Genomic DNA, 25585 nt, shown 5'->3' on the forward strand with positions numbered 1-25585 from the left:
TTTTTGGGGTCCATTCAGAAGTACCTGGCAGTCCGGATTTGGCCCGTGGTCTGCCTATTGACTCTCAAAAAGGGCCCAAAAGCGTTGTAAGACTTTGGTCCAGAACTTGCTTTTGGAAGAGGCTCCAGTAGCATGCAAGTCCTGGTGATTTTCTGCTACGAAAGTACCCCCCAAGCACAAGTAATTTGGCAGCTAAATCTTGCTAGATGACAACGCCTGATGCAAAATCTCAAGCTGAAATCATCCTCTTGTTTGAGATTCCTTTACAAGCATTGAAATGGGTTCCACCAGCTAAAAAGATTGAAATTCTTTGGTTGGCTCTGAAAAGAGAATGCACAGTCATGATACTTGGTCATTTCTGGTGTGCTGAGAGGCAAATCGGGCTTTGAGAATCATGCATCCAGTTTGAAGTAATCCTTTCCATTCTGCACCTGGCAGGTGTAAAAACTCCCTAGCTGCTGATTTCAGTCTGAAAGGTGTGGAACATCATGAGTGGTCACTCCTGCCCTCAGGTGCTTGTGTGATTTCTGCCAGATGGGATCGTTGGAACACGGATTTATCCGCTAAAAGTCAGAACAACAAACCACAATCAGGTTTGCTTGAGAACAGTCAGGGATCCACGTTTAGGACTCCTTTCTTTGCATTGGCAAGAGAGTCTCCTTTTACTCCTTTCTTCTGTTTTCTCTCATTCCCAGAGTACTGGGAAAGTTTTGGCAGCATAGTGTTGGGTGATCTTAGTTAATCCAACATGAGTCCAGTTGACCATGTGTGTCCTGGCTCTACTGAAGTCTATGGAAGTTTTGCCTTTGACTTCAGTGGAGTCATGATTTCATCCCAGGTTCTTGACTTCTAGTTTTGTCCCAAGGTTGTTTGTTCATTCTCTCCCTGAGTCAAGATCTCCTGTCCCAGCAGAGTAATGCATCCAGACTTCAAGGTTCTTTGTCTCATGTTATAGAGATTGGCTTTCTAGGGCAAGATGTCTTAAAATGGAGTCCAGAAAACCATCCACTAGAAAACAGAATGCTGGTAAATAGAACTGTTTTTAAAAGTTTGATCACTGTAAAGGCTGTGACCCAGTTTCTGTCCAGTTCCAATTGGTTTAGACTTTCTTCTGTCTCTGTTATCAAAGCTGTTCTTAGGTAAGCACCTGCAGTTTCCATCTGCTATTACTGCTTATGCTGACCCTGAACCTGGCCCTGTGAAAAGGTGCTCTGGCTTTGTCTGTTCCCCAGTGAAACAATTCTGTAAAAGTCATACAAACTTATACATGCCTGTTCAGGAACCTATTCAACTTTGGGACTTGAACTTGGTATTAAATAAACTCATGGGAGGGTGTTTGAGCTTTTAGGGTCCTGCTCTCTGCATTGCTTCTCAGTGAAGATTATCATATTTTGTCACCGTTAACTTGGCCAGGAGGGTTTGAGTGGCAGGCCTTGATGATCTGTCACCTTATACTGTATTCCACAAAGATCAGTGGCTACTTCACCCCAATCTAGACCAATTTATATCTGACTTTTCATCTCAATTACTGATATCTCTGCCCGTCTCTTTCACAACGCCCCATAATTATGCTGAGGAGGTGAAGTTGAACACCCTGGATGTCAAGAGCACTGGCTTCTACTTAAACAGGACTAAGCCATTTCAGAAGTTAGACAATTTATGGCCTCTGGAGAGGAATTTGAGGGTCAACCACTTGAGCTCAAAGACTGTCAAAATGGATAAGAAAATGCATCCAGTTATGATATATACCAGGTGTGCCTGAATTCTTAAGGGTTTGATCAACAAGGGCATTGCAAAATTGATGGTATCTACATGCAATGTACCCTTATGTGAAATTTGTAGGGCTGCTACCTAGAGGTGAGTTCACACCTACGAATCACTATTTTCTCGACACTACATCCAGAGCAAATGGTGGTATTAAAGGACATTGTTTAAGACCAACCTCCTTAGAAGGTGATTGGCTAGCCTTCATGCTTTAAATTAAATGAGTTTACTTATCAGCAAGCACTTGTTCTCTGTGTGCCTCCATAGAGCTACCTCTTTTCTGCTTCAGAGCCCAGCTCTATACAGGGCTTCGGGGGGGTGAAAAGGAACTGAGTGACCATTAGAAGGGATGATGCGTTTCCTATCTACAGAATTTAGCACTCAGAGGAACTGAGTGCACCCACCAGCTACTGCTCAAAACAACTATTTACTGCCATAGTATGACTCTTGTCTACGCTTAAAAAACAAAGTGGTGGTTGTAGCTATTCCTTCACAGTTAAAGCAGCAAAATCCCACGGGATGGGAGCAGTTATATCAGTATAAAGGTGCTTATACCAGTATAGCTTCTTGTGATTTGGAAACTGAAATAAGCTATAAACTATAAACCGTATAGCTATATCTACAGGAGGGCTTTTACTGTCCTCATCATGTCGGCAAAAAAAAATCACACCTCTTACTGACATAATTATGCCAGTAAAACCAACTCTTACAGCATCTCTCTGTGTTGGCAATATATGCGGAGAACAAGTTGTTTTTTGTAAATAGCCACTTCCTAGCCTTTAACTGGAAATAAAGTTACTTCTTCTGGTTACCATGAGTACTGCAGAGATACAAAGTATCCAAGTTCTATCCATTTTGGAATTAAGTGTTCCTGTATTTGGCTTTTCTGGATGATCTCTCATGTTACATGGGTAGTTTCTGAAAGATTCTTTTAGCTGTTTGTCTGGTTATATTTATCTAAGTAGTTATTTCTTTTTTCTTTTCTTTTTCTGTCTTGCAGTAGAGCTCTCCAATTGTGAACCTGCTACTACAGTTCTTTATTGATTTCTGTCCTGTGATAGTTTGTCCTTGTATGTAGTTTCTTCTCAGCATGAAGTGTCTGCTTTGAAGTTGATAAATTCTTCATGGAGGCCACATACACACATTTACACACACTGTTGGAAGGTTTGCTGATGGGGAAGGGGTTATACCTGATGCAAACGTTTTGCAGTAAGCTTTTGCATTAACTCTGCTATCCAAGACGGTGTAGGATTTCTTACTGATAGGTGATATTAGCATTTCTTGCTATGTTCAAATGAATGATTGGACTGTCTGACTTTGAAAATACCTATTTATTATAAAGTTGAGAGTTGTAAGCTGGTATTTAAATAGTATACACACATCTATTTGAATTTTTGATAGTCTGTTCCATCCTAGTGGATGTCTGAGAATTATATTAATCTGTATTATAACATCCAGACTTGATTCTTTTTTTGCACTAAGGTAAATGTTGTCTGTTTACATGACTTCAAAAAAAATCCTCATCTCATAAAAGAAAATAAATGTCTTTAGTTACATTCCAAGGGAAAATAGTTTTGTACCTTAGATCGTACTTGACATAACGTCTTTGAAATGAATGATAACTTCTCTGATCTGGCTTTTTCTAGGTCACTGAACTATACTTCCAAAGTGTTTATACAATCTATTGGAATCAATAAACAATTTAAACTGATGTAACTGCAGAATGTTTGCAAGTCCCAAGAAAAATTGGAAGTATGACAAAATACAGCTATAGAAGTTTATCAGGGCAAACGGCCATTGAAATGAAATGACTTTTTTCCTCCAACATTGCAATAGAATACTGACATCTTAATCACATAAATAAGTAGCTAGTGGTTTTTAAAATGCATAATTAGTGGTTTTGGGCAACTGAAATTCCTTTATTTATAATTTAAGAAGCTGTGCTCTGAAAGCCATTTATAAAATATCTCCAATAGGAGTTATCACATCATTAGATGGTTTCAATTTAGATTATGGGTGTTACATTTTCTAGCATCATTTTATTTTCGGATGAGTTTTGATTTGGTGTAAATATTAACACTGACTTAAAATGTGGATTAGGCTTTATAGTTATTACGAAAATTAGACAGTTAAGATACTGGCAAAACTAATTAAAAAGGAGCTGATACTGTTTTTAATCATACTTAAGGTTTTGATTTTTGTAATTTAAGTTCAGGGCCTATGTGATCAACAAACATTTCTTATACCACAGTGCACACTAGTGGATTGTTCAGTAATGCTACTGAAGAAATGCATATAGCTTTTGCATTAAATACTTAATTTTCTGCTGTGGTACATGGATACATCTCATATGAGTGAATAAAATAGCAACTATGGTTTTTATATTTTTTCAAGATAGAGCATCTGACTCCTAATGACAGGTTTCAGAGTAGCAGCCGTGTTAGTCTGTATCCGCAAAAAGAAAAGGAGGACTTGTGGCACCTTAGAGACTAACCAATTTATCTGAGCATAAGCTTTCGTGAGCTACAGCTCACTTGACTCCTAATGGATATTTATAAACATGAGATCGGTAACCGTGCTTTGAAATCCTCCGAACAAACAGTAGCCGCTTTATTTCCTGTTTCAAAAAAGCAAATACTGTAAACTACAGCCACCTGTCTGACCTCTCTTTCCAGTATTAAACAACACAAGCAAATCTGACAAATTGAAATTGCTGTATACATGAGACAAAGTGCCCCACTCTCATGGACTAAGTTTCATTTGTGGAAATAGGAACTGGCATACTTGAATTGCTTACAAATATACTGGTTTCAGAGTAGCAGCCGTGTTAGTCTGTATTCGCAAAAAGAAAAGGAGGACTTGTGGCACCTTAGAGACTAACCAATTTATTTGAGCATGAGCTTTCGTGAGCTACAGCTCACTTCATCGGATGCATACCGTGTGCTCACGAAAGCTCATGCTCAAATAAATTGGTTAGTCTCTAAGGTGCCACAAGTCCTCCTGTTCTTTTTGCAAATATACTGTTTTACATGCACAAGTTCAGCAGCAATTTCTCTAGTGCTAGGGTTTGGAACTAGTGACAGGAAGTTGGAAGATCACATTACTAACCCTGCTCTTCCTTTTTTTCTTTTCTTTTTTTTTTGGGGGGGGGGGGGGAGGTTATTTCTCTCTTACCTGCTCTATTTCATTCTGTGTCTGAGCATTTCAGCAGAGCTGCAGGTTTCTAGCAATTTATTGGATAAGAATATAATGTATTCCTTGTAATGTTCAGCCTTAGTTCAGTTATATGATGAAAATGCAGAATCCAGCCTTCTAACTCATAATTTCTTTTATATCAGATCAATTAAGAAAAGTCAGCAAATCACTCTGCCTTTTCATAAGATTTCTTAAAATCTGTTACTCTGACAAGATTTTGTTTTGTTTTGTTTTTTTAGGTTCTACCTCGAGAAGAAAAGAATAATTTGAACTGCTCATATACACTGCTAGGTTCTAAATTAACTGTAACCATTCCAGAAAAAAAACATTGTCTGACTTAATGAAAAAATCTGCACAGTGATGGTCAAAGAGCAAACAAAATCTTAAACTATATAAGGAATCTGAAAATATGCCGATATATAAATCAGTGTTAACCCTCACCTGGATGACTGTCAGTTCTACGCATCCTCTCTCCAAAGGGAGATAGTAGAAACAGGAGGGGTTCAAAAACGGATGACAAATGATTAGATGCATGGAAATATTCTGTAGGAGGATAGGTTGAAAAGATTGGGACTGTTTACAGGGAAGACAAGGAGGCATACTAAATAATGAATAATTTAGAACAGGTAAAATGGATACAGAAAAATGGAGGAAAGAACAGGAATCTCGAAGTAGAACACTTACGGAATAACCTGCCCATATTTGGAGTTGCTCAGTTAGAAGTTGGTTACTCTCTGAAGCATGAGAATTTAGATCACATTGAAACCTTTGGGTTATCATTGTCATCTTTCTTGCGACTTCCCTTTTGGGGGTCGATGACTTCTATAGTCTTCTTCCAAAACTCATGATCATACACGAGGCTGTTGCGCAGATTGGCCTTTCTGAGGTCTATTGATATCGGGTCAATGTGCCGTGTCTTTGGTCTTCCCCTAGGTCATCTTCTGTCCACAATCATGGAAAAGCCATCCTACTGATATAGCTGTCTGATCTCCGCTTGATATGCCCATACCAATGTAGATTAGCCTCCCTCAACTTGTCTTCACTTGGAGAAACCCACATAAAGCCCCTTACAACCTCATTTTGTTTCCTATCATAGAATGTCCAACCATTTGACCATCTCAGCGTCTTAGTTTCTGCGATGGAGAGCATACTGATTTCCTTTCTGGTGGCTGGCCAAGTCTCTGTTCCATATGTTAAGATAGATAGATAGAATTACAGTTTTAAATACTCTGCCTTTTAACATTATTAAGGTCAGCTCCTACCATCTGCACCACAAAGCTTTAGAGTAATGCCAGGCATCACTCGGGGCGAATCATCCTAAGAATGACCATACTGGGTCAGACCAATGGTCCATCTAGCCCACTGTCCTGTCTTCCATCAGTGGCCAATGCCAGGTGCTTCAGAGGGAATGAGCAGAGCTCTCAATCATTGAGTGTTCCATCCCGTTTTCCACTCCCAGCATCTGGGAGTCAGAGGCTAGGGACACCCAGAGCATGGGGTTGCCTCCCTGACCATCTTGGCTAATAGCCATTGATGGACTTATCCTCCAGGAACTTATCTAATTATTTTTTGAACCCTGTTATAGTTTTAGCCTTCACAACAACCCCGGGCAACGAGCGCCACAGCTTGAGTCTGCGTTGTGTGAAGAATTACTTCCTTTAGTTGGTTTTAAACCTGCTGCCTATTAATTTCATGGGGTGACCCCTGGTTTTTGTGTTATCATGAACCATTGATACTAAATATTTAATCACTTTCACTCTTCTAAGCTCTCTGCGTATGATATCCTTTCTGGTGAGTCCTCTTCCCTCAGGTATCCTAGCCTTGATCTTACCAACATTCACTTGAAGTGCACGTCTCAAAACTATGTTGCCAGAGTTCAAAGTCGGGTTGCAAAGTCTCTCAATCTTTCACATATATCACTACGTCATCAGCAAACAGCAGGTTCCAAGGCACCTCCCTTCGTATATTCTCACTTAGCACAACCTTGACAACCACAAACATAAAGGGCCTCAAAACTGACCTGTGACACAGGCCAACATTTACTGGAAAATCTCTACTATGGCCCCGTTAAGTTTGACTATGATAATCACTCTATCATACATATCCTAGGATATCCATAGGATACAGAGGGCCCTCGACAAATTAGAGGATTGGACCAAAAGAAATCTGATGAGGTTCAACAAGGACAAGTGCAGAGCCCTGCACTTAGGACAGAAGAATCCAGTGCACCGCTACAGACTAGGGACCAAATGGCTAGGCAGCAGTTCTGCAGAAAAGGACCTAGGGGTTACAGTGAACGAGAAGCTGGATATGAATCAACAGTGTACCGTTGTTGCCAAGAAGGCCAATGGCATTTTGGGATGTATAAGTAGGGGCATTGCCAGCAGATCAAGGGACGTGATCGTTCCCCTCTGTTTGACATTGGTGAGGCCTCATCTGGAGTACTGTGTCCAGTTTTGGGCCCCACACTACAAGAAGGATGTGGAAAAATTGGAAAGTGTCCAGCGGAGGGCAACAAAAATTATTAGGGGACTGGAACACATGAGTTATGAGGAGAGGCTGTGGGAACTGGGATTGTTTAGTTTGCGGAAGATTTGATAGGGGGAAGAGGGGGGATTTGATAGCTGCTTTCAACTACCTGAAAGGGGGTTCCAAAAAGGATGCATCTAGACTGTTCTCAGTGGTAGCAGATGACAGAACGAGGAGTAATGGTCTCAAGTTGCAGTGGGGGAGGTTTAGGTTGGGAACACTTTAGGAAACACTTTTTCACTAGGAGGGTGGTTAAACACTGGAATGCGTATTCTAGGGAGCTGGTGGAATCTCCTTCCTTAGAAGTTTTTAAGGTCAGGCTTGACAAAGCCCTGGCTGGGATGATTTAGTTGGGGATTGGTCCTGATTTGAGCAGGGGGTTGGACTCAATGACCTCCTGAGGTCCCTTCCAACCCTGATATTCTATGATTCTATAATCCTGGAGAAGACGGGGTATCCTTCTGGAACACCCTTCTGTTACACACTATACCATGTTTCATGGTCTCTGTATGTATATAATGTCTTCTGCAGTTTCCACGGTATGCATCTGATGAAGTGAGCTGTAGCTCACGAAAGCTCATGCTCAAATAAATTGGTTAGTCTCGAAGGTGCCACAAGTACTCCTTTTCTTTTTGCAAAGACAGACTAACACGGCTGTTACTCTGAACACTATACCAAACTATTTCTTACGGTACACAATTGTACGCCAAGACCATACTCAATTGCCATCTTTTTTCTCTGAACTTTTCCATGGGGATTCATAGTGCACGTATGGCATCAATTGTGCTCCTTGGCATGAATCCAGCCTGATCCTTCCAAATTTCAACCATTCCACACGGACACTTTTCAATAATCTTCTTCCATACTTTCACAGCAGGTGATATCAGCTTAATTGGTTGATAATTAGCACACATTATAATATCTCTTTCTTGTTTAAAAATAGGCACCACAATGCTTTCACGCCATTTATCCAACATTTTCCCTTTCTTAAGAATATAATTAAACAAACTTATAAGATACTTAAAGCTTTCCATTCCCAGTGATTTAATTTCACCCACTAGTACTTCATCTGGCCCAAGTACTTTCCCCTTTTTAATTTTCTTAAGTGCCTCTGCAGCCTCTTCCTTCTGTATGCAATCTATCAGGCCCCAGTTCAGCTTACATGTTCTTAATTCCTCCTTTGGGTTCTCCTCATTCATCACTCTTTCAAAGTTATCACTCCAAACTTTGTTGATTAATTCTCCATTTATTTGCAATATTCCATATTCATTTATAGCATAAGCAAACTTGTTCATGTTCTCTCTTGCCCTGGCAAGTCTTTTGATGGTCTTCTCTCCCTCATGTCCTCTTCGTTAGTTATATAGCACATCACAGGCCACACTTTTAGCCCTCACAACACTTGTTTTGGCTGCTTTTTTTGCCTCCATGTATGCCATCTTATCTCTCCTCAAGCCACTGACCTGCTGTTTTTTTTATGAAGGTTACCATTTTTCACCCCCAACAGATTCTTTAACTTGAGGAGCCCACCACCCAAGTCTCCCTTCTTATCCTTTTTGTTGTTGGTTTAATCATTCCTAGGACTTCATGTGCCATTTCTAACAGTTTACTTTAATTTGAATCAGTTGTCCTCCACCCATCCCTGTGTGTAGTCAGGAAGTCTACACATTACTCTTTGTTTGAAGGTTTTCTCATTCCCATCTTTAAGTTGCCATCACTTAAGCCTCGCTGGTGCCCAGGGGCTCAGATGTTTCTGAGGTCTCTGCATTCTGAAGTTCATAAGGAGAAGTCTGTGCTGTCCCACAGTGCGCTCTCTGGGTATTCCCTTACAACTGATTATTTGTGATCTGTCTAAGAAATCCGTTTGGGACTTGTCCTCCACTGGCACAAGTTATGAGATGGCTTCCCTTCTTCTGCAAGTGCAGTCACCAATCCCAATGCCAGACAAGTCTGTAGAACCATCTTCCCCCTCAAAATTTTCTGGTTCCAGTGCCTTATGACCTGCTTCATATCCAGCCTTATCAGTTCCACTGCGTACATTTTAGATCTGTTCCGATAAATGTCTTCTCATTGGATGGTATGTTTCTCGTAAGGCACAGCAACTCATTGAAAAACTTCTCTTTTGATCCTCTCCTAACTGTGGTGCACATCAACTTATTATATGGATAGTGAAATCTTGCCAACACAATTTAACATCCATTAGTCGGTCCAACCTTCTGGTAATCTCTCTCATATGCCTGTGCATAGTTTCATTTGGAATAGCTTCCAACATTATTTCAGGCAGTTGAACTCCCTGAGTAATAGATTTTGTAATCCTCCACCAGTTGGCTCTGCAACTTTCCCTATGATCTCTTGTATAAGTGCCATATTTACTCTTCGCCTCATTTTAAGACCTCGCATAGTTCCAGACTTCCTCCAGTGAATGTTCTACATTGCAACTTCCATATGTCCGCTTACTCACTTGCTTCTTTAACTTTAGCGGACTTTTCCCAGTTACAGTAGTCAAACAAGGCTGCTGTACCTTGCTTGCAGGGAACATCTTAGCTCTCTGAGGTACTTGACATAGACGTCAGTTCACATGAGCATGTCTGCTGGATGAGCGTTATAGGTCAGCCATCCAAACATGCGACCTTTGGTTTGAAATTGGAGTTTCCCTTTTCCTAGGTGAGCTGCCTACCAAGGGTGACAAGCTCCATCTGTCCTGACAATACCTTTGGTTTTTTTTAATAAACCTCTTTAATCATCATCAGTTTAGCGTTCCTTCTTCGCAAACTCCTGGTCAGCAAAAAAACATCCTTTTTTCCCTTTTATCTAGCAACTGTGCCCAACAATCAATAATTATTATAGACGGGGCTCGTAGCCCTGCCTATTATTAAGGTTGCCCAACATTTCCCATAAGACCCTATTTTCAGTAGCTTATAACTTTACCAGACTATTTGGGCTGAAATTTTCCATGCTGGGTGTCTGCCTCAGGCAGATCTTGGTTTTGAAAATTTCAGCCAGAATGATTCCCTCAGCTCTGAGAAAGAGGCTAGTGAAAGGTACATTTTGTCCATGTTTAAGAATTTGAGTGCCCTTTTCTTTAAACAGCTCTAGCATCTCCATGCTTTTGAGCAGGGACTTGAAATTTGTCGGGGGATGGCTCTGCGTTGTCCACATGAAAATCGCCCCGTATTTGGCCAAATTGTAAACCACTGAAAAATTGCAGTTCACACATGCTCAGTAGAGACTTCTTAAACTGGGACTTGCTGGACAAACAGACTGGAGCTAGGAACCAGTGGGCGGATACTGGGAAAAGTAAAGGGGGAGAGGTATGGGGGAGACAGATGGGATGAGGACCCTGAGAGTAAAGAGTGGGAGCTACTGTGGGGGGAGCAAAGACAGAGATCAGATGTGGAGCTGGAAAGGGGGAAGTGGAACTGGCTGGGCATCATGACAGGGCTTGTGGGAAGAGATCTGTGAAACCTACTGGCAAAGGTCCCATACCACTCTACTGCTGGTCCACGCTGAGGTTGACAATCTGCTATTGCTATCAGTTACTCCGTTAGCTTAAGTAGCAGAGGACTATGTGGTGGATCTAAAGGTTCCTTCCTTGCTAATATGATGCAACATGGTAGAGATCCTATTTTTTCAGTTGGCTATTTTAAAAATTGAGGGAATTACACACAGAAAAACTGTGTTAAAAACATTTTTAAGGTTGCAAAGTCAAACACTCAAAATTTATGAAATGCCAGAATTAAAATTCCCTGTGCAACCTTAATTTATCTCCCTTGTGCATATGCATAGTCATAGTCTTTAATTGCATGATCATATGCTGTTAGTGACTTCCTCAGCATCACAAAGGAACACTGTGGCAGCAGGAGGAATAGAAACCCATCCTCCAGGCAGCATTCAACTGCCTTAACCATAAGACCATCCTTTCTCTTCCTGCAGTCCTCAGCCTCATTCACTACATGCCTTCCAAATTCTGCAACAAATGAGACAGGGGTCATACAGACAACAGCCTCCTTTACTACACAGTCCTGTTTTATCTTCAGAAGAAATCCACTGCACCGATTGAGGCAGAGGTCTTGTGGGGAAAAAACAGTACTTGATCATGTAATGAGACTGCATCGTAATGCATAGACGTAAGGGGGCTGAATTAAATTTGCACAGGGAACCTTAATTCTGGCATCTCCTAACTTCGGAGTGCTGGACTTCGCAACCTGAATAATAATATTCTAACATAGTAAAGAGTTGGGGGGGAGGGGGAGAGAGAGACAGACAGACCACAAATGTGTAGGTCAGCAATGAAGAACATGTAAAAAGAGGCGATCCCCAAATCTTTTTTTTCTCCATGAACTCTTTTAGATTAACTCCTATTCTGAAAAGTTAAATGCATGAGGAAAGGTAAAACTGAAATCTTTTTAAAATGACTTTTTCAAGTAAAATGAAATAAACAGGGTGCATGTCATGAAAGAATAAAATCCATCCGTTTGTTTTGCATGAACAGATGGAGGTTCTTGTTTGATATGAGCGTCTTTTAAAAAATTTAAGACTTAGAACTTTGCTATGTCTTGTAAGATGGAAACTGAACTTGCAGTTTCATAAAACTGTTTTGTGACTTTCAGGAATTTTTTAGTGGTTTGGGGCTTGTTCTCCTGTTTCATTTTGGTGGAGGGAATTTCATGAATCTAATTCTTCTTGTAAGAAGAGAAAATGGGACTTCATTGCTGGGGATGAAATAATTGTTTAGCTTTTCTATACCATAGCAGTAGTACAGATATGACACAAACTGTACAGTTACAAATCCATGCATATAAAATATGGACAATGCTTGCACATAATTGAAATTGTGGCTATATTTTCCCAATGCACCTCTTTGAAAGGTTTTTTTAGCTCAGTGATACTCAGACTGAGGCTCAGGAGCTGCAAGCGGCTCTTTAATATGTCTCTTTGCAGCGCATGAAATGAAAACACTGTGTGATTTAATTATTAACCCATCAGGATGCTTTTGCTATGTTAACTAATTGTAGTTGATAATTTTTATATATAATATAAATAATATAATATAATAATATAATAATATAAATAATTTATATATATATATGTATGTATGTAAGCTAAGTATTTCCGCTGTTGTCAGGGCCGGCAGCAGCGTTCCAAGCAGGTGCTTGGGGCGGCAGTGTTTCCGCGGTAGTGGCAATTGGGTGGCAGCTTCTCTGTTCTGCCGGCCACGGCGGCAATTCGGCGAGAGTTTCTCTCTTCTGCTGTCTGTGGCGGCAATTTGGTGGCAACAGTTTTTTTCACTGTTTGGGGCGGCAAAAATGATCGAGATGGCCCTGCCTGTTGTACTGCTTAAATATGAATATATAGTAAATTAAACAATGAATTCACACTACTATGGCTCTTTTGGGTAATGCCGGTTGCTAATTTAGCTCGTGAACACCACTGAGGTCCGAGGATCACTGCTTTAGCTCTATCCCAGAGGAGAAAGAGAGGATTGAACTTTAACTTTCTATACATTCCAAATAGAAAGTAATAATTTGTGTTTCTTAATTTAAAAAGCTTCACAGCAAAAAGTGTCGGCCCTCTTTAAACTAAGAATATTTCTTCTATTTTCCCCCCTCTCTTATAGGTTTAACACTGGTTGGTCTACACCAGTAAATGGAGAAGAGATCCATAAACGAGTGAAAAATATTTTAAGGACACACAGTGCTAGGCAAAGGCTGACATTTGTAAGTTTTATGTTTTCAAGCTAAACACATTAATTTGTCACAAAATATTTAAGGGGAAAAATTGTCCTTCCTACAGATTTTGTGTAATAAAAGGTTTCTTTTCTGTGAAAGTCATGGACAGTGTGGCAGGCACTATGTAGCCTTTATGGACAGGGCTTGTGGGTAACTCCCTCACAGAGTGTCAAGGGATAGTGACATTATGTTCATCTTTACATTTCTCTCTCCTGCTCCAATTTAAAATAAACTTAATAGAAATGTGTTATGTGGATTGAGAGAGCTTAATTCCCAAATACCTGAATGTCACCCAGTCAGGGATACTGTATTCAGCTGTTTTGTACAGGTATCTTTAATCCTCAGAGGCATGTTATTTTTTCTTCATTACCTGACCTTCTATGAATGGTGGAGGAAGAGCGTGTTCTGTACGTAAGTAAGGAGTTTATGCCCTAGATCAGCGTATTCCATTCTTCTCTCAGTGAGAACTTTAAGGGCATTTGTAGTCAGATAAGTGAACCCATATCCTAGTGTGTCTGAGTCCTAGAAATACAGGCCAAGATTTTTTTAAAAGTTAAGCTTCTCCATCCATAAAAGCCATTCTGCTCTGGAAAATGATTTTGTAAAATTGGCATAATGAGATTCCGTTTTTATGTCTCGGTGACTCTAGGTCAAATCAATTTACAAGTAAAAAGGTTTTATTATAACTGCCTAACTCAACCTGGAATCTGAAAGTCTATGTGTTCATTCTGGCTCATGCTCCCCCAACAATAATTCTGTAGTTGAAATGCAATTAACAGTGCTGCTGATCTGTAAGCTAGGCTGGAATCCAAGTCACTCTCCTATAGCTGTGTCGGCGAGTCAGAGGTAATGAGAGTAAAAACACTAGTAAAATTCAAATTGGAGCAGATCTACACAGTAGTGATAATACTTAAGAGTTTTCATCCATGGAATTTAAAGGGTTTACAAAAGAGAGCTAGCGTTAGTGATGGGGAACCTGAGGTGCAGAACAGTGAAGTGACTTGCCAAGGTCACCCAATAGGTCAGTGGCACAGCTGGGAATAGAAACTGGTCTCCTGACTTGCAGTGCTACCCTATCCAAAGACAAGAAGGGATCGTCTCTTTTTTTTTTTATAACACTCTTCAGAGTACAACTGCGCTTAAAAAAATCAAATCTATGTAGCCAGAAATCTCTTTAGTCTGAACCTATTTCCTGAAGTTTCAAGTTGCTGAACTTAATCTGTCCTTTGTGCTTTGTTGACATACTAAACAGTATGACAGTCTGTTAAATGCTTTTGTGATGTTCCATTTAGGGCATGGCTACACTTGCAGATGTAGAACTCTATGAGTTAAACCAGCCCTCGGGGACCGCAGTAGGGAAAGCGCTGCAGTGTGTCCACACTGTCCAATTCAAGTGCACTGGTGTGGCCACATTAGCAGCTCGTGCAATGGCCACAGAGGGTAGTGCATTGTGGTAGCTATCCCAGCATGCAAGTGGCTGCAATGTGCTTTTCAAATTGGGGGGAGGGGGGAGTGTGACAGGGAGTATGTTGTATGTTGGGGGAGAGTGAGTGGGTTTTTGGGGGGGCTGATAGCATGTCAGCATGCTGTCTTGTAAGTTCAGACAGCAGCAGACCCCCTTTTCCCCTGCCTCTCAAGCAACATTCCACACTAATGGTTGCTTTGTCCTGGAGCAGATAAGCAGCCGGCTGTCAGAAACGGAGCTTTGAAAGGGCATATCCGCATTCCTACAGCTGATTCCAAACAATGACAAGAGTGGCCACTTCCAGGGATTATGGGAAGTTTCTGGAGGCCAATCGCAGAGCAGTAGCGCAACACCTCATTCACACTGAAGCTGGGGCGTTTCAGCCAAGACGCAGCGAGCATTCTGCTTCTCAGGGAGGTGGATTACCAGGAGCGCTCCAGCTGCAGAGTCCAGGCACTCTTAAGTGCCTTGCCAGTGTGGATGGGTCATGAGTTAGGGCACCCAGGGCTGCTTTAATGCACTCTAACTTGCAAGTGTAGCCAAGCCTACAGTCTGATAATTCCCCTCTTGAAGCTCTACCATTGTATTGGGGTGAATAGTGTTGAGAAATTTCCCTTCGCAAGATCTCTTATCTCCAAAGCACAGACTTCTCTTGTCACTCCACCTGTGCGTGCAACATAGCTGAGGGTGAGCAAAACATTTTATATGCCATAACAGCTTACTGCAGCACTGAGTGTCTTAAGCCATTCTTTATTGAGAACTTCATGAATACAAACTCCTACATCTTCAGCTCTCTGGCACAAATAGCAATTACGCCTGCACTCAGGTTTCACTGCGACAGATTAATGGAGTATGGAAAGTCCATTTTGGTCAAAGGTTGATTTGAGATGTTGGTGCTATCACGTTTTTTGTCACTGGACATGAAGGAAGGAAGGAGGCTTGGTCTCATCTTTATCCTCAACATTCTCTTAATATTAAAACATTCTCGTTTTTCTCCCATCATGAAAATCTTACTGATTCCCAGCTACTGTATCATACTTTCCCTCCCCTCTTGATCATATGGGCAATTCCTTCCTACCAACTCTCTCTTTGACACCTTGTAGATTAGCTTTCTGTAGAGTCAAGTGGCAAAACTGCTCTTACTAAAGAAACCCATATGACAATATCTTGGCAGGATCTAATGGCTTGAGCTCTCTCTCTTCACATTTGAAAGGACTGATAACGCCTCCTTGTCCCCAGTCTTCCAATTCAATGTACTGTGTCTTGGTTTTTCTCCTTCCTTTTTAACTAGCTCTATAGTACTTTTTTTTATCTTCTCCTTCTCTCCCTCTCTGTCAGAGTTCCTGGGACTCCATTCTTGACTCTGTCCTCCCACTCTCTCTGGGTCATCTCATCCATAACTATCTTTACAGTAGTAGTTACCCATAAATCTACTTCTCTGCTTCTTGTTGTTACTTCCAATTCTACATCTTGCTGCTACCTCAGATTCACGATAGTGAACCCAGGCTTGGCTATTCCCCTACCCCCATTTATCTCTGCTTTTTCCTGAATTGGTTCATACCATCACCATTTTTCCTGTATTACAGGCTCTCATGCCTAGGGTCATTTCTGATTAGTCTTTGATTCTTCCGTCCTGTCCAAGCCATTGCCCAAACTTGTCATTTCCTTTTTTCACAACTCTTTCAAAATTAATCTCTTCTTTTCACACCCGCTGCCAAGGTGATAATCCATGCTCTAGTAATTTCCTTCCTAGGCTACTGTAACCTCTTCCTCATTGGCCTTCTCCTCTTCTCTTCTTCCCATTTTAGTGCATCCAAAATATATCTGCTAAGATCCACATGTTGTCAGAGCTCTCCAATAGCTCCACTCTGCTTTTATACTTTCCCTCATCTACACCCCTAACCCAGCCTCCTCACTATGTTCTGCCATACTTCCTGTTTAACTCTCCCGTGTCTCTTTTGCCCACTCTTAAATTTCATGTCTCCTTTCATGCTCCCCCACTTCACACTCCAAGTTCCATGCAGCCTCTCTGGGTATGCTCCACTGCTACCTGGCCTGTGCCTGCGGGGCTTGGGATAATGGGATAATGATTAATTAATAATCATTAATTTGTGTTGCACTATCCTCTGAACCACCAGTCGAGGATCAGGGTCCCATAATTCAGGGTGCTGTATAACATCTGGTAGAAAGACACTTCTTGTCCTAGAGAGCTCAAAATCTAGGTTGTGATAGGAGGCAACAGGTAGGTGAGGCAGATGAGGAGGGGAGGACAAGGTAATAATACAGCAAACAAATTAGCATACAGGAAACAGAGGTCTTGGCTCAGGTCTCCACTCCTGTCCAAATTTGTTATACTTACGGAAGAGTCTCTAATTCCTGTTATTCCAGAGAGCATGGGCCTAATGTCTCTAACCTTTACAAATAACCACAGACCTTGAGATCAAGTGCAACATCAGCCAACTGGGTTTTGCTAGTTTTTATATCTGTAGTGCCTTCTGAAAATACTGTGACCAAAACTCTGGAGACTATTCCAAAGGGGGCCACTACTGCTCCAATTATAATGTGTGGAAAACTAGAACTGGGCAAAATATTTCATCTGAAACTCTTTCACCAAAAAATGCAGATTTGGGTTGACCAAAATGTTTTGTGGATTTGTTGATTTTGGCAAATGGTTTCAGGTTCAGAACAAGAAAAAAACAGGAAATGTTGAAATGAACTATTTTGCCTTAATTTAAATGAAATATTTTGATTTTTTTGGGCTGGCTTCACCAGGAGATGTAGGTATCATTCACAAAATGGAAGCGAAGGTGATGGCAGTGCCCCACTTATGCGGAGTAGCTCAGTGGTTAGAGCACCCACCTAGGGAGACTCTGGTTCAAATCCCCCACTCTGGAACAAGGACTCAGGTCTCCCGCCTCCCAGGTGAAAGTCCTAATCACCAGGCTATCAAGTATTCTGGGTGGCGCTCGCCATCATCTCCGGTTGAAGCTGTTCCACATAGTATATCCACTGGGCCAGAGAAAGTGAGAACAACTCTATACTATAATCCTAGTGGTTATGGCGCTGACCTGGACTTCAGTCCCTGCTCCTATGAATATTTATTTGATTTATTTTTGTTTTTTGGACCTGCTAGCAAACCAAAAACTCTGTTATTCAGACAGCTCTATGGACAGCATCTTCCTGTTTACATTTGATGCATCTTCTTATGCCTTCCAAAATTTAATTTGCTTCTGGCAAACATTTCCGGGTTTATCACTGCAGCTGATTCCTTCTGCTTGGTGCTTTGTAGTGTGTGACTGCTGAGGGCAGAGTCAGATTTCCTGTTTACACATGCACCCTCATTACCTTCTATTTCTCTATGATAAATAGCGTTAGCCTTTCCACTGTCCTAGGCCATTCAGTTTGCTCTCCATTTTATTTCTTTTTTTCCTTATATTCACTGTCCTGTTTCCCAGTTTTGTGTTCTCAACCAGTTTGATTATATTAACGGCATATGTGAAAAGTAATTTGTTCACTAATCCTTGCAACAGTTGGCTTCTGCTGAAAACATCCTTTAGCTTCAACTCTGTATAGTCCTTTATTCTATATCTGCACAGTAAGTGTGGGTAAGTAAGGGAAGGGTGTGACACTACACCCCCATATTCTTCATAGAGATATTGTTATGATATGATTATGGCATAACAATGATGTATTTTATACAAGATAGATTATGTGATGTATCATTGAAAAGGTTATGATTTACTGAATAAGATTATCCTATCTGTATACATTTTTGTTTCTGAAGTTAGGAATATTGTCTATGCATCTATTACAAATGTGTTTACACCTGGAGAATGCCCATTAGGCAGAATGCAATCAGTCTAGATGTCTGGTTGGGAAGGGCCATTAGGGGGAGCAATAGGTTTTAGAAGATGCTAATCTCCCGCCAGGGGAGCCTTGCTGAGGATGCTGCAAACAGCCTCTGAGTCATGGTTGCGGTGGCCCTACAGGGACATGTGACCCAGTCACCTGATATTGGACTCCATGATAATACTAGTGTTTTTCCGCTGACCGGGGCACGGGAATCAAACTGGGACACAAAGGGTTCCCACCATATGTAAAACTATTTAAGGCAGGGGAGTGACATCATCGTGGTTGGTTCTTCGCTGGCTCCCTGCCCAAGATGACTGCTGTAAGAACACCTAAGAAACAAAAAGACTGAGCTGGGGGAGAAGGGCTGAACCCAGGCTAAAGGGTTATCTAGCCTGAGAAAGGAATAGCTGGAATTTTAAGCTGCAAATCAAGTGCAGCTTGCCTTCAAGATTCTCTGCAATTTGCCTAAAACAACATTTAGGGTGAGAATTTGCTACACATCTCCAATTTCTTTAATAAATTAAACTTAGATTGTGTGTTTGTTTTGTTTACTAGGTAATCTGCTTTGATCCGTTTGCTTTCCCTTATAATCACTTACAATCTATCTTTTGTAGTTAATAAACTTGTTTTGTTTTGTCTAAGACCAGTGTGTGGAAAACATAACTGTGGGGCAGAAAGCTGTGTATATTCCTCTCCATATTGAGGGAGGGGGTGAATTTTGTGAGCTTATGCTATACAAATCTCTGTGCAGTGCAAGACGGTATAATTTTGGGTTTACCTGCTGGAGGGGGGTGTGCACATGAGTACTGGTCAATTCCTTCGCTGAGCTTTCCCATGCAGAGCTGATCTCAGCATCTATGTGAAGCTGCAGCTGGGTGTGTCCCTACCTGTAAGTATGCTGGTAAAGTTGAGTCTGACGCCTGAGGAAGGGCTTGGCAGGCTGCACAACAATACAGCGGAGAGGAAACCCAGACTGGTGGGTCAGACGGGCCAGTGGTACTCCAGTTTCAAGTGGCACCCTGGCGGGGGGGAACCCATCGCAAAGGGATTCCTACCTTCTAGTCTTGGTTGTTCTACTGACTTTCAGTGGGTAATATGCTACTTACCTTTCGCACAGGGGACCAATTCTTTAATGTTTGTTAAGCACTCAGACGATGAAGAATCCTAAGTAGTTTTTAAGACTATCTCTGCAGAGTCAGTAAATATATCATAGTTACCTTAAAGTCTGGTAAACTAAGTACATACCCTTCTCAGCCCCACATACCTGATTTAGTTGGGGATTAGGTCCTGCTTTAAGCAGGGGGTTGGACTAGATGACCTCCTGAAGTCCTTTCCAACCCTGATATTCTATGATTCTCCCTGGAATGAACATTTTTTGTCCTCTAGAATGCCACTAACTGTTTAAAATGCATTACCTGTCTGACAGTGACCTATTATAATGAGCTAATGAATCTTTATGATTCCATTTTCCCCTTATGCAAGATACAAATGCAGTGCTGCTACCAGCATGCGTCCTAGCACTCAACCCTGTGTGTGTATAGTAGGCATGAGTGACTGCCATCGTCTGCTCAGGCCCTTGGATGGACAGATCCCAGAAATTCTTTCCACTTTATTACCTGAAAATTATTAGCTGAGTTCCAGTGATTTTAATTAAAACTGATCATAAGTAGGATTTGGTTCATTACACCTTTTCCTTTCTCTCCCTCAAGAAATGTAAGCAGTTTAATAGTCATTTACTAAATGGAAGGAAACTATTTTTAAATGAAACTATTGTAATCAGAACCCGGGCTAATGAGAATTTGATTTCTGTTTTTTAGGATGAGAGTAACTCATCGAAAGGAGACTCAAGTAAGACCAGAGAAGTTTCATGTAAAGACTCATTATGTGGCAGTGAACTACAGAGCAGGTATGAAGTTTGGTTATGTGGTCCTATCTGGTAATTGGTATAGAAACAACATGTACACCACATGGCTAACATCTAGCTGCAAAATGGATACTTAAAGAATTCATTTTCTATTTTAAATTATGCTGTAAAATGGCCAGATGGTTCTCTGAGTTAGGCTTACTAAGATTTTTTTTTACTTAAAAGCAAAAATACACTTAATTATCATTGTGTCTTCCATGCTGCTCTGACTGACACTGTGTCAGTGTAACCTTCATTAATCCCTATTTTCAGGATTCAGAGTAGCAGCCGTGTTAGTCTGTATTCGCAAAAAGAAAAGGAGGACTTGTGGCACCTTAGAGACTAACCAATTTATTTGAGCATAAGCTTTCGTGAGCTACAGCTCACTTCATCGGATGCATCTGATGAATTTGGATTTTATCATCTCAGCCAGAGAGCAAATTTTCTATTTTTAAAAAGTATTTCGTTATCTTTTAAATTACAAAAATGTGAAAATTGATGCTTAGTAGCTAGACAGCTTTTCCCAGGCATGTAACTGAGAGAGGATTTTTATTTTTAAATTTAAGATCAAGTGTTGTACTCTATGCTTCATCTGTGATAGGGTGGACTAAACATAGTACTAGACAGTTTAGTGTATGTATTTCAGATGAGACTTCAAACACTGAAGTCCTGTCTGATTTATATAGGCCTAGTATCTTCGGGCACTCTTCATCTGAAGAGATACTTGCTCCAGCGTTCTTAATCATAGTGCATTGGTTCAGTGCCATCCTGTACCCTAGAGATGCTTGAAACTCGGGGTGGGGCTGGGAGGAGGGCTTGAGAAAAGGTCCGTTGGTGGTAGTTTGTGAAACACGTCGGGATTTCTGAAGATGAAAGGCACTATATACATCTAAAACATTATTAGGTCTATGTACCTTTGCTTTTTGTTTTTAAAAAAGCCCTCCAGAATTGCAGTGCTAAATCTAGGTGGATTTGACCTAAAATAGCTATGTTTTGACACTTAAATGTGATGCAAACTTTCACAATGATTGCCAAGTCATCATTGTATATGCAGACAGGAAGAACATTCATACTGTGCAGTGTAGTGAATGTGTAACTTTTAGTGGTTTGCTATTAGCATCGTTTAAAAAACCCTACATTTTAATTTCTGCAGTTAGGGTGTAACTAAGGGTTACGATAACAATCATTCTCTCTTCTGTCAAAGAGCACTTACTTTTCTCTTTATCAAGTTTTAAAGCAATTACTAGGTAAGTTGTTGGTAACACTTCTATACTTACTGCCACCGCTTTATCATAAGTGTATCCCTTATGATCCCTTACCCTGCCAGTTGAAGCAAACAAAGTATCTGTATGTCTATGTACACGCGTCTCTATATTGAGACAGCTTTGGGACTTTGATGTTGAAACGTCAAGCCTTGGGGGAAAAAAAAAAACAACAAATCCCAGTACTACAGTATTAAGAAATGACGGGATATGAAATGGGGCACTCAAGTTGGGAAAGTACTGCATCTTGGAGTTAGACACTGGCAACACTAATTCCACTCCACAGAAGGCAAAGAGACATAAGAACTCAAGGATAATCTGACAGCTCAGGGTTTGCACAGTTTTTGTCAACAGGATACAAGGACAGAGACAAAGTTCAGAGGAGGACATGGTACTGCCGACCAAATGTTTGCAGTAAAGTAGATGATTGAAAACCACTGGGAGTATGGAAAAGGTCCATCTTGTGTGAAATATTTAGTGTATGACTCACTCTGAAAAGAACTTCTGGGACTCCTAAAGGAGATGTATGAGGGAATAAAAGCACATGATAGGTATTTCAGAGTGGGCAGTTGTGTGCAGAAATCCTGCTGTTAATGATTTGTGTGTGTAATTCCCAGATCACTTCGCTCAGATGGTCAGGATGGTTTCCAGTTAAGACAAGAGACTGGCTTTTCTGTAACATGGCTGTCTTTGTCCATACCAATGCTGCATATCTCATGAGCAAGCAGTGACTAATGGAAATACACCAAAAATAGAGAGCCCTTAAGCTTTAAGGCTTTGTCATGACCTTGATATGGAATTTGCTGACTTTACTCTCATTCTTGATGAGTCAGCCATGTTTGCCACTGTGATGGTTTTTGAATGGAAGCACATGAGGAACTTTAGTTTTTCTGGCCCAAATTACGTTTTAGTAGAAGAAAGTGAAAATACAGACTCTAGGAAGCACTTTGTCTAAATAAGAAAGTAGAACTGTTCGTTGAGTTGTATATATGAAGGAGGATGCATTGTCCTAGTAGGATATTTATTTGCTGGACTGAGGTCTGTGGCTTCTCTTCTGGAGGACAGGTAGTAGCATGGGCTGTGCAAAAGAAAATACTAATCTGGTATCTTGACCTAGCCCCAATTCCTGGAGGCCTCCAATTCTACAGAACTGCCCAAATTCAATGTGGGACTATGAGGATCTCTTGCTGATTTGACATTCCCTGTGTGTTGGTTTCTTATGTGTCAAAGTTGTAAAGTGCAGTTCTACCTGGCTGGTAAGGAAAGCTATGTTTAATTTACTGCAAATAGTCAATTGATTTAAAATGCCAGGGCCTGTTTTTGGCGAGGGGGTTAAATGTCAAGATGGCCTTTATGCATTTTCAGCCTTGTGTCCACAATTGTGGGCACAGGTGATGCCATTTTTACCCAACTCCCTGTTTATATAGCATGTAGACTGACTTCCAAATTACATTGTTTGTGCCCCAGCATGTAATTGTAAGTGGAAGATTATACCTTCTGTTTATCATGTGCTATAAGGGAGGCCAGGGTTTAGAGATCTGGCCCTAAATCTCTATCCTTCCCCACCCAATTCCCGTTGTTTTAAGTGCACCTTTCAGTGGAAATCTCATTACAAGATGCTGTAGCTAGCTAAAAATACACTCATGAATAATTTCACATATGTTGGTTAACTCATTTATCCCCTTGTTTAATACATATTAACTTCAAGACAGAATATTAAGACCTGGAAATTCTGTCACCCTGCTGGAGTGGTGTGACTTGACTTGATCAACATATTCATAAGCAACACAATTTTGAAATTTACCTGTAAAATCAAATCTTACTTCTATTTTCTAGACAAAAATGGACACCAGTAAACTTCACGTAGACAGTAGGGTTGTGATCTGAACCTTTAGAGAAGGGGGTAAACATTTCAAAAACACCAAGTCATTTAGGTGTGTTTGGAAACTTTACCCCAGAACTGATTTTTACCTTTTTAATTTTTGATGATTTTTACCTTTTTAATTTTTGATGATCTAATTTCAAATATAATAACATAAAATCTGACTGGCTGGTTTTATTATAATGCAACCATTTATTTCAAAGCTTCTAACAGAAAGCAAACAATCCATGGAGCTTAGATATATGAATGCATTAAAATTTGTCAGTGCTTGGTAATGAAGACTTTCAGAGGATAAATTCTACTCGATGGTTCTAGGAAAATGAATTATGGAAGCTACTGGTATATGAAAATCTTTTCTTACAAATATTAAAACACTGACAATAATGGGAAGAAACAAGTAACATTCCATTGCCATTATATCATAATGTATTTGGTAAAATATATTTTTAACCTGAGATGGTGAGGACAGAACACATTATAGCTGCAACTGCAGTCATTTAATTTACCTTGAGTAGATTGTCTTCATATTGAAATAGCTGCTCATGGTTACATTTTGACCTTCAAAGGACACAAATCCTATGTAGCTGCTGCATACAAGGCTCAATGCCTAGTCATACTGCCAATCAAAATACAGTAAAGCAACCACATTCTGTTCCAAAACAAATTCTGCCTCTATTTCGGAGGTATTTATAAAGGGTACTTGGTTACATGAACGAAGACTTCTGTATTTCAGTAACATGGGCTTCTGTTTCTTAGAATAATTGGGGTATAATTATATTTCTACTTGTAAAATGTCACTGTTGCTCAGCACTGTATCTGGGTTCACATTGCATTTACAGACTCGTGTTTCCTCTTCCCCTCAGATTGATCATTTTGGCTTTGCTTATGTTAACAGTTCATCAGTTCAGCAGAACACCACCGTTCACTTGGATAATGGTGAATATTGGTCCAACCGTGCAGCTGCGTATAAAGGAAAACCCCACAGAGCTATCTTTGAAGACAGCCTGGAGAAAATATACAGAAACATGTACAAAAAAGCTTCTGGCACCATTTCAAAAAGAAAAATACACTCCTGATAGCAATACAACCAGAAATGTACAGTGCACAAGGTTACTATTTTTAATGAGAAATATTTTTGTGTAACAAATATTTGTACTCTTATTTTTTAACATGTACTCTTCACTGGGACGAACTCTTATGGGCTAGTGGGGCTTTGAGGCTGGGACCCCAAAAGCAAAATGTTAAAATAAAAAGAAAATCCGAAACAATTGAAGGTAAGCAGGCGCATTGTTCCCTTAAGAAGCTAGGATGGTGCTCTTTCACCCACCCCCTCGTCGTCTGTTTCAGTTCTGAAGCAGGTGCTGAGTAAGCTGGATGTTCCTATCAGTCATCAGTGCAGGCTTTGATTGTAGCCAACTCTATTTCAGTTATTAGCAATTTAATTTAAGTGGTTGAAAGCGACACCTGCCCCGGTGTTTAAAGAGCTAGTGAGATGATCATAGTACAATACTATCTGTTTAGAGGGATTTTTTTAGAAGGATAATGTCTGCTCATTCCAGGTCTGGAAATGGAGAAGGGAAAAATTCTGAGAATAACCCTGTAGCTGTGTTGAAAGTATTTCCCAGCACTTTCAGCCATGAACTTTCTATTAATGTCAAGCTCTTCTGAAAATAACTATCTCTATATTGCAAAAAGAAAAGGAGTACTTGTGGCACCTTAGAGACTAACCAATTTATTTGAGCATAAGCTTTCGTGAGCTACAGCTTACTTCATCGGATGCATACCGTGGAAACTGCAGAAGACATTATATACACAGAGACCATGAAACAATACCTCCTCCCACCCCACTCTCCTGCTAGTAATAGCTTATCTAAAGTGATCACTCTCCTTAAAATGTGTATGATGATCAAGTTGGGCCATTTCCAGCACAAATCCAGGTTTTCTCACCCTCCGCCCCCCCCCCACACACAAACTCACTCTCCTGCTGGTAATAGCCCATCCAAAGTG

General features: G+C 40.6%; 1 protein-coding gene across 4 annotated transcripts in view; it reads left to right on the forward strand.

Moving 5' to 3' along the window:
* SPATA6 (spermatogenesis associated 6) overlaps positions 1 to 25257 on the forward strand; it is a gene marked incomplete at its 5' end in the record, with an annotated part of 54815 nt that extends 29558 nt beyond the window's left edge. For 2 of the 4 annotated variants that reach the window (XM_084638071.1, XM_084638070.1), the window contains 3 exons: positions 13103 to 13202; positions 20349 to 20437; positions 24442 to 25256. In XM_084638071.1, the coding sequence (XP_084494197.1) occupies positions 13103 to 13202; positions 20349 to 20437; positions 24442 to 24721 (469 nt within the window). In that variant the 3' untranslated portion in view covers positions 24722 to 25256. Of the gene's footprint in view, positions 1 to 13102; positions 13203 to 20348; positions 20438 to 24441 lie in introns of all 4 variants that reach the window. The other 2 variants (XM_084638068.1, XM_084638069.1) reach the window with 2 other exon arrangements.
* Between the last annotated feature and the right edge of the window lie 328 nt (positions 25258 to 25585).

The sequence above is a fragment of the Lepidochelys olivacea genome (assembly GCF_965140295.1).
Source record: "Lepidochelys olivacea isolate rLepOli2 genome assembly, chromosome: 8".
Lineage (NCBI taxonomy): Eukaryota > Metazoa > Chordata > Testudines > Cheloniidae > Lepidochelys > Lepidochelys olivacea.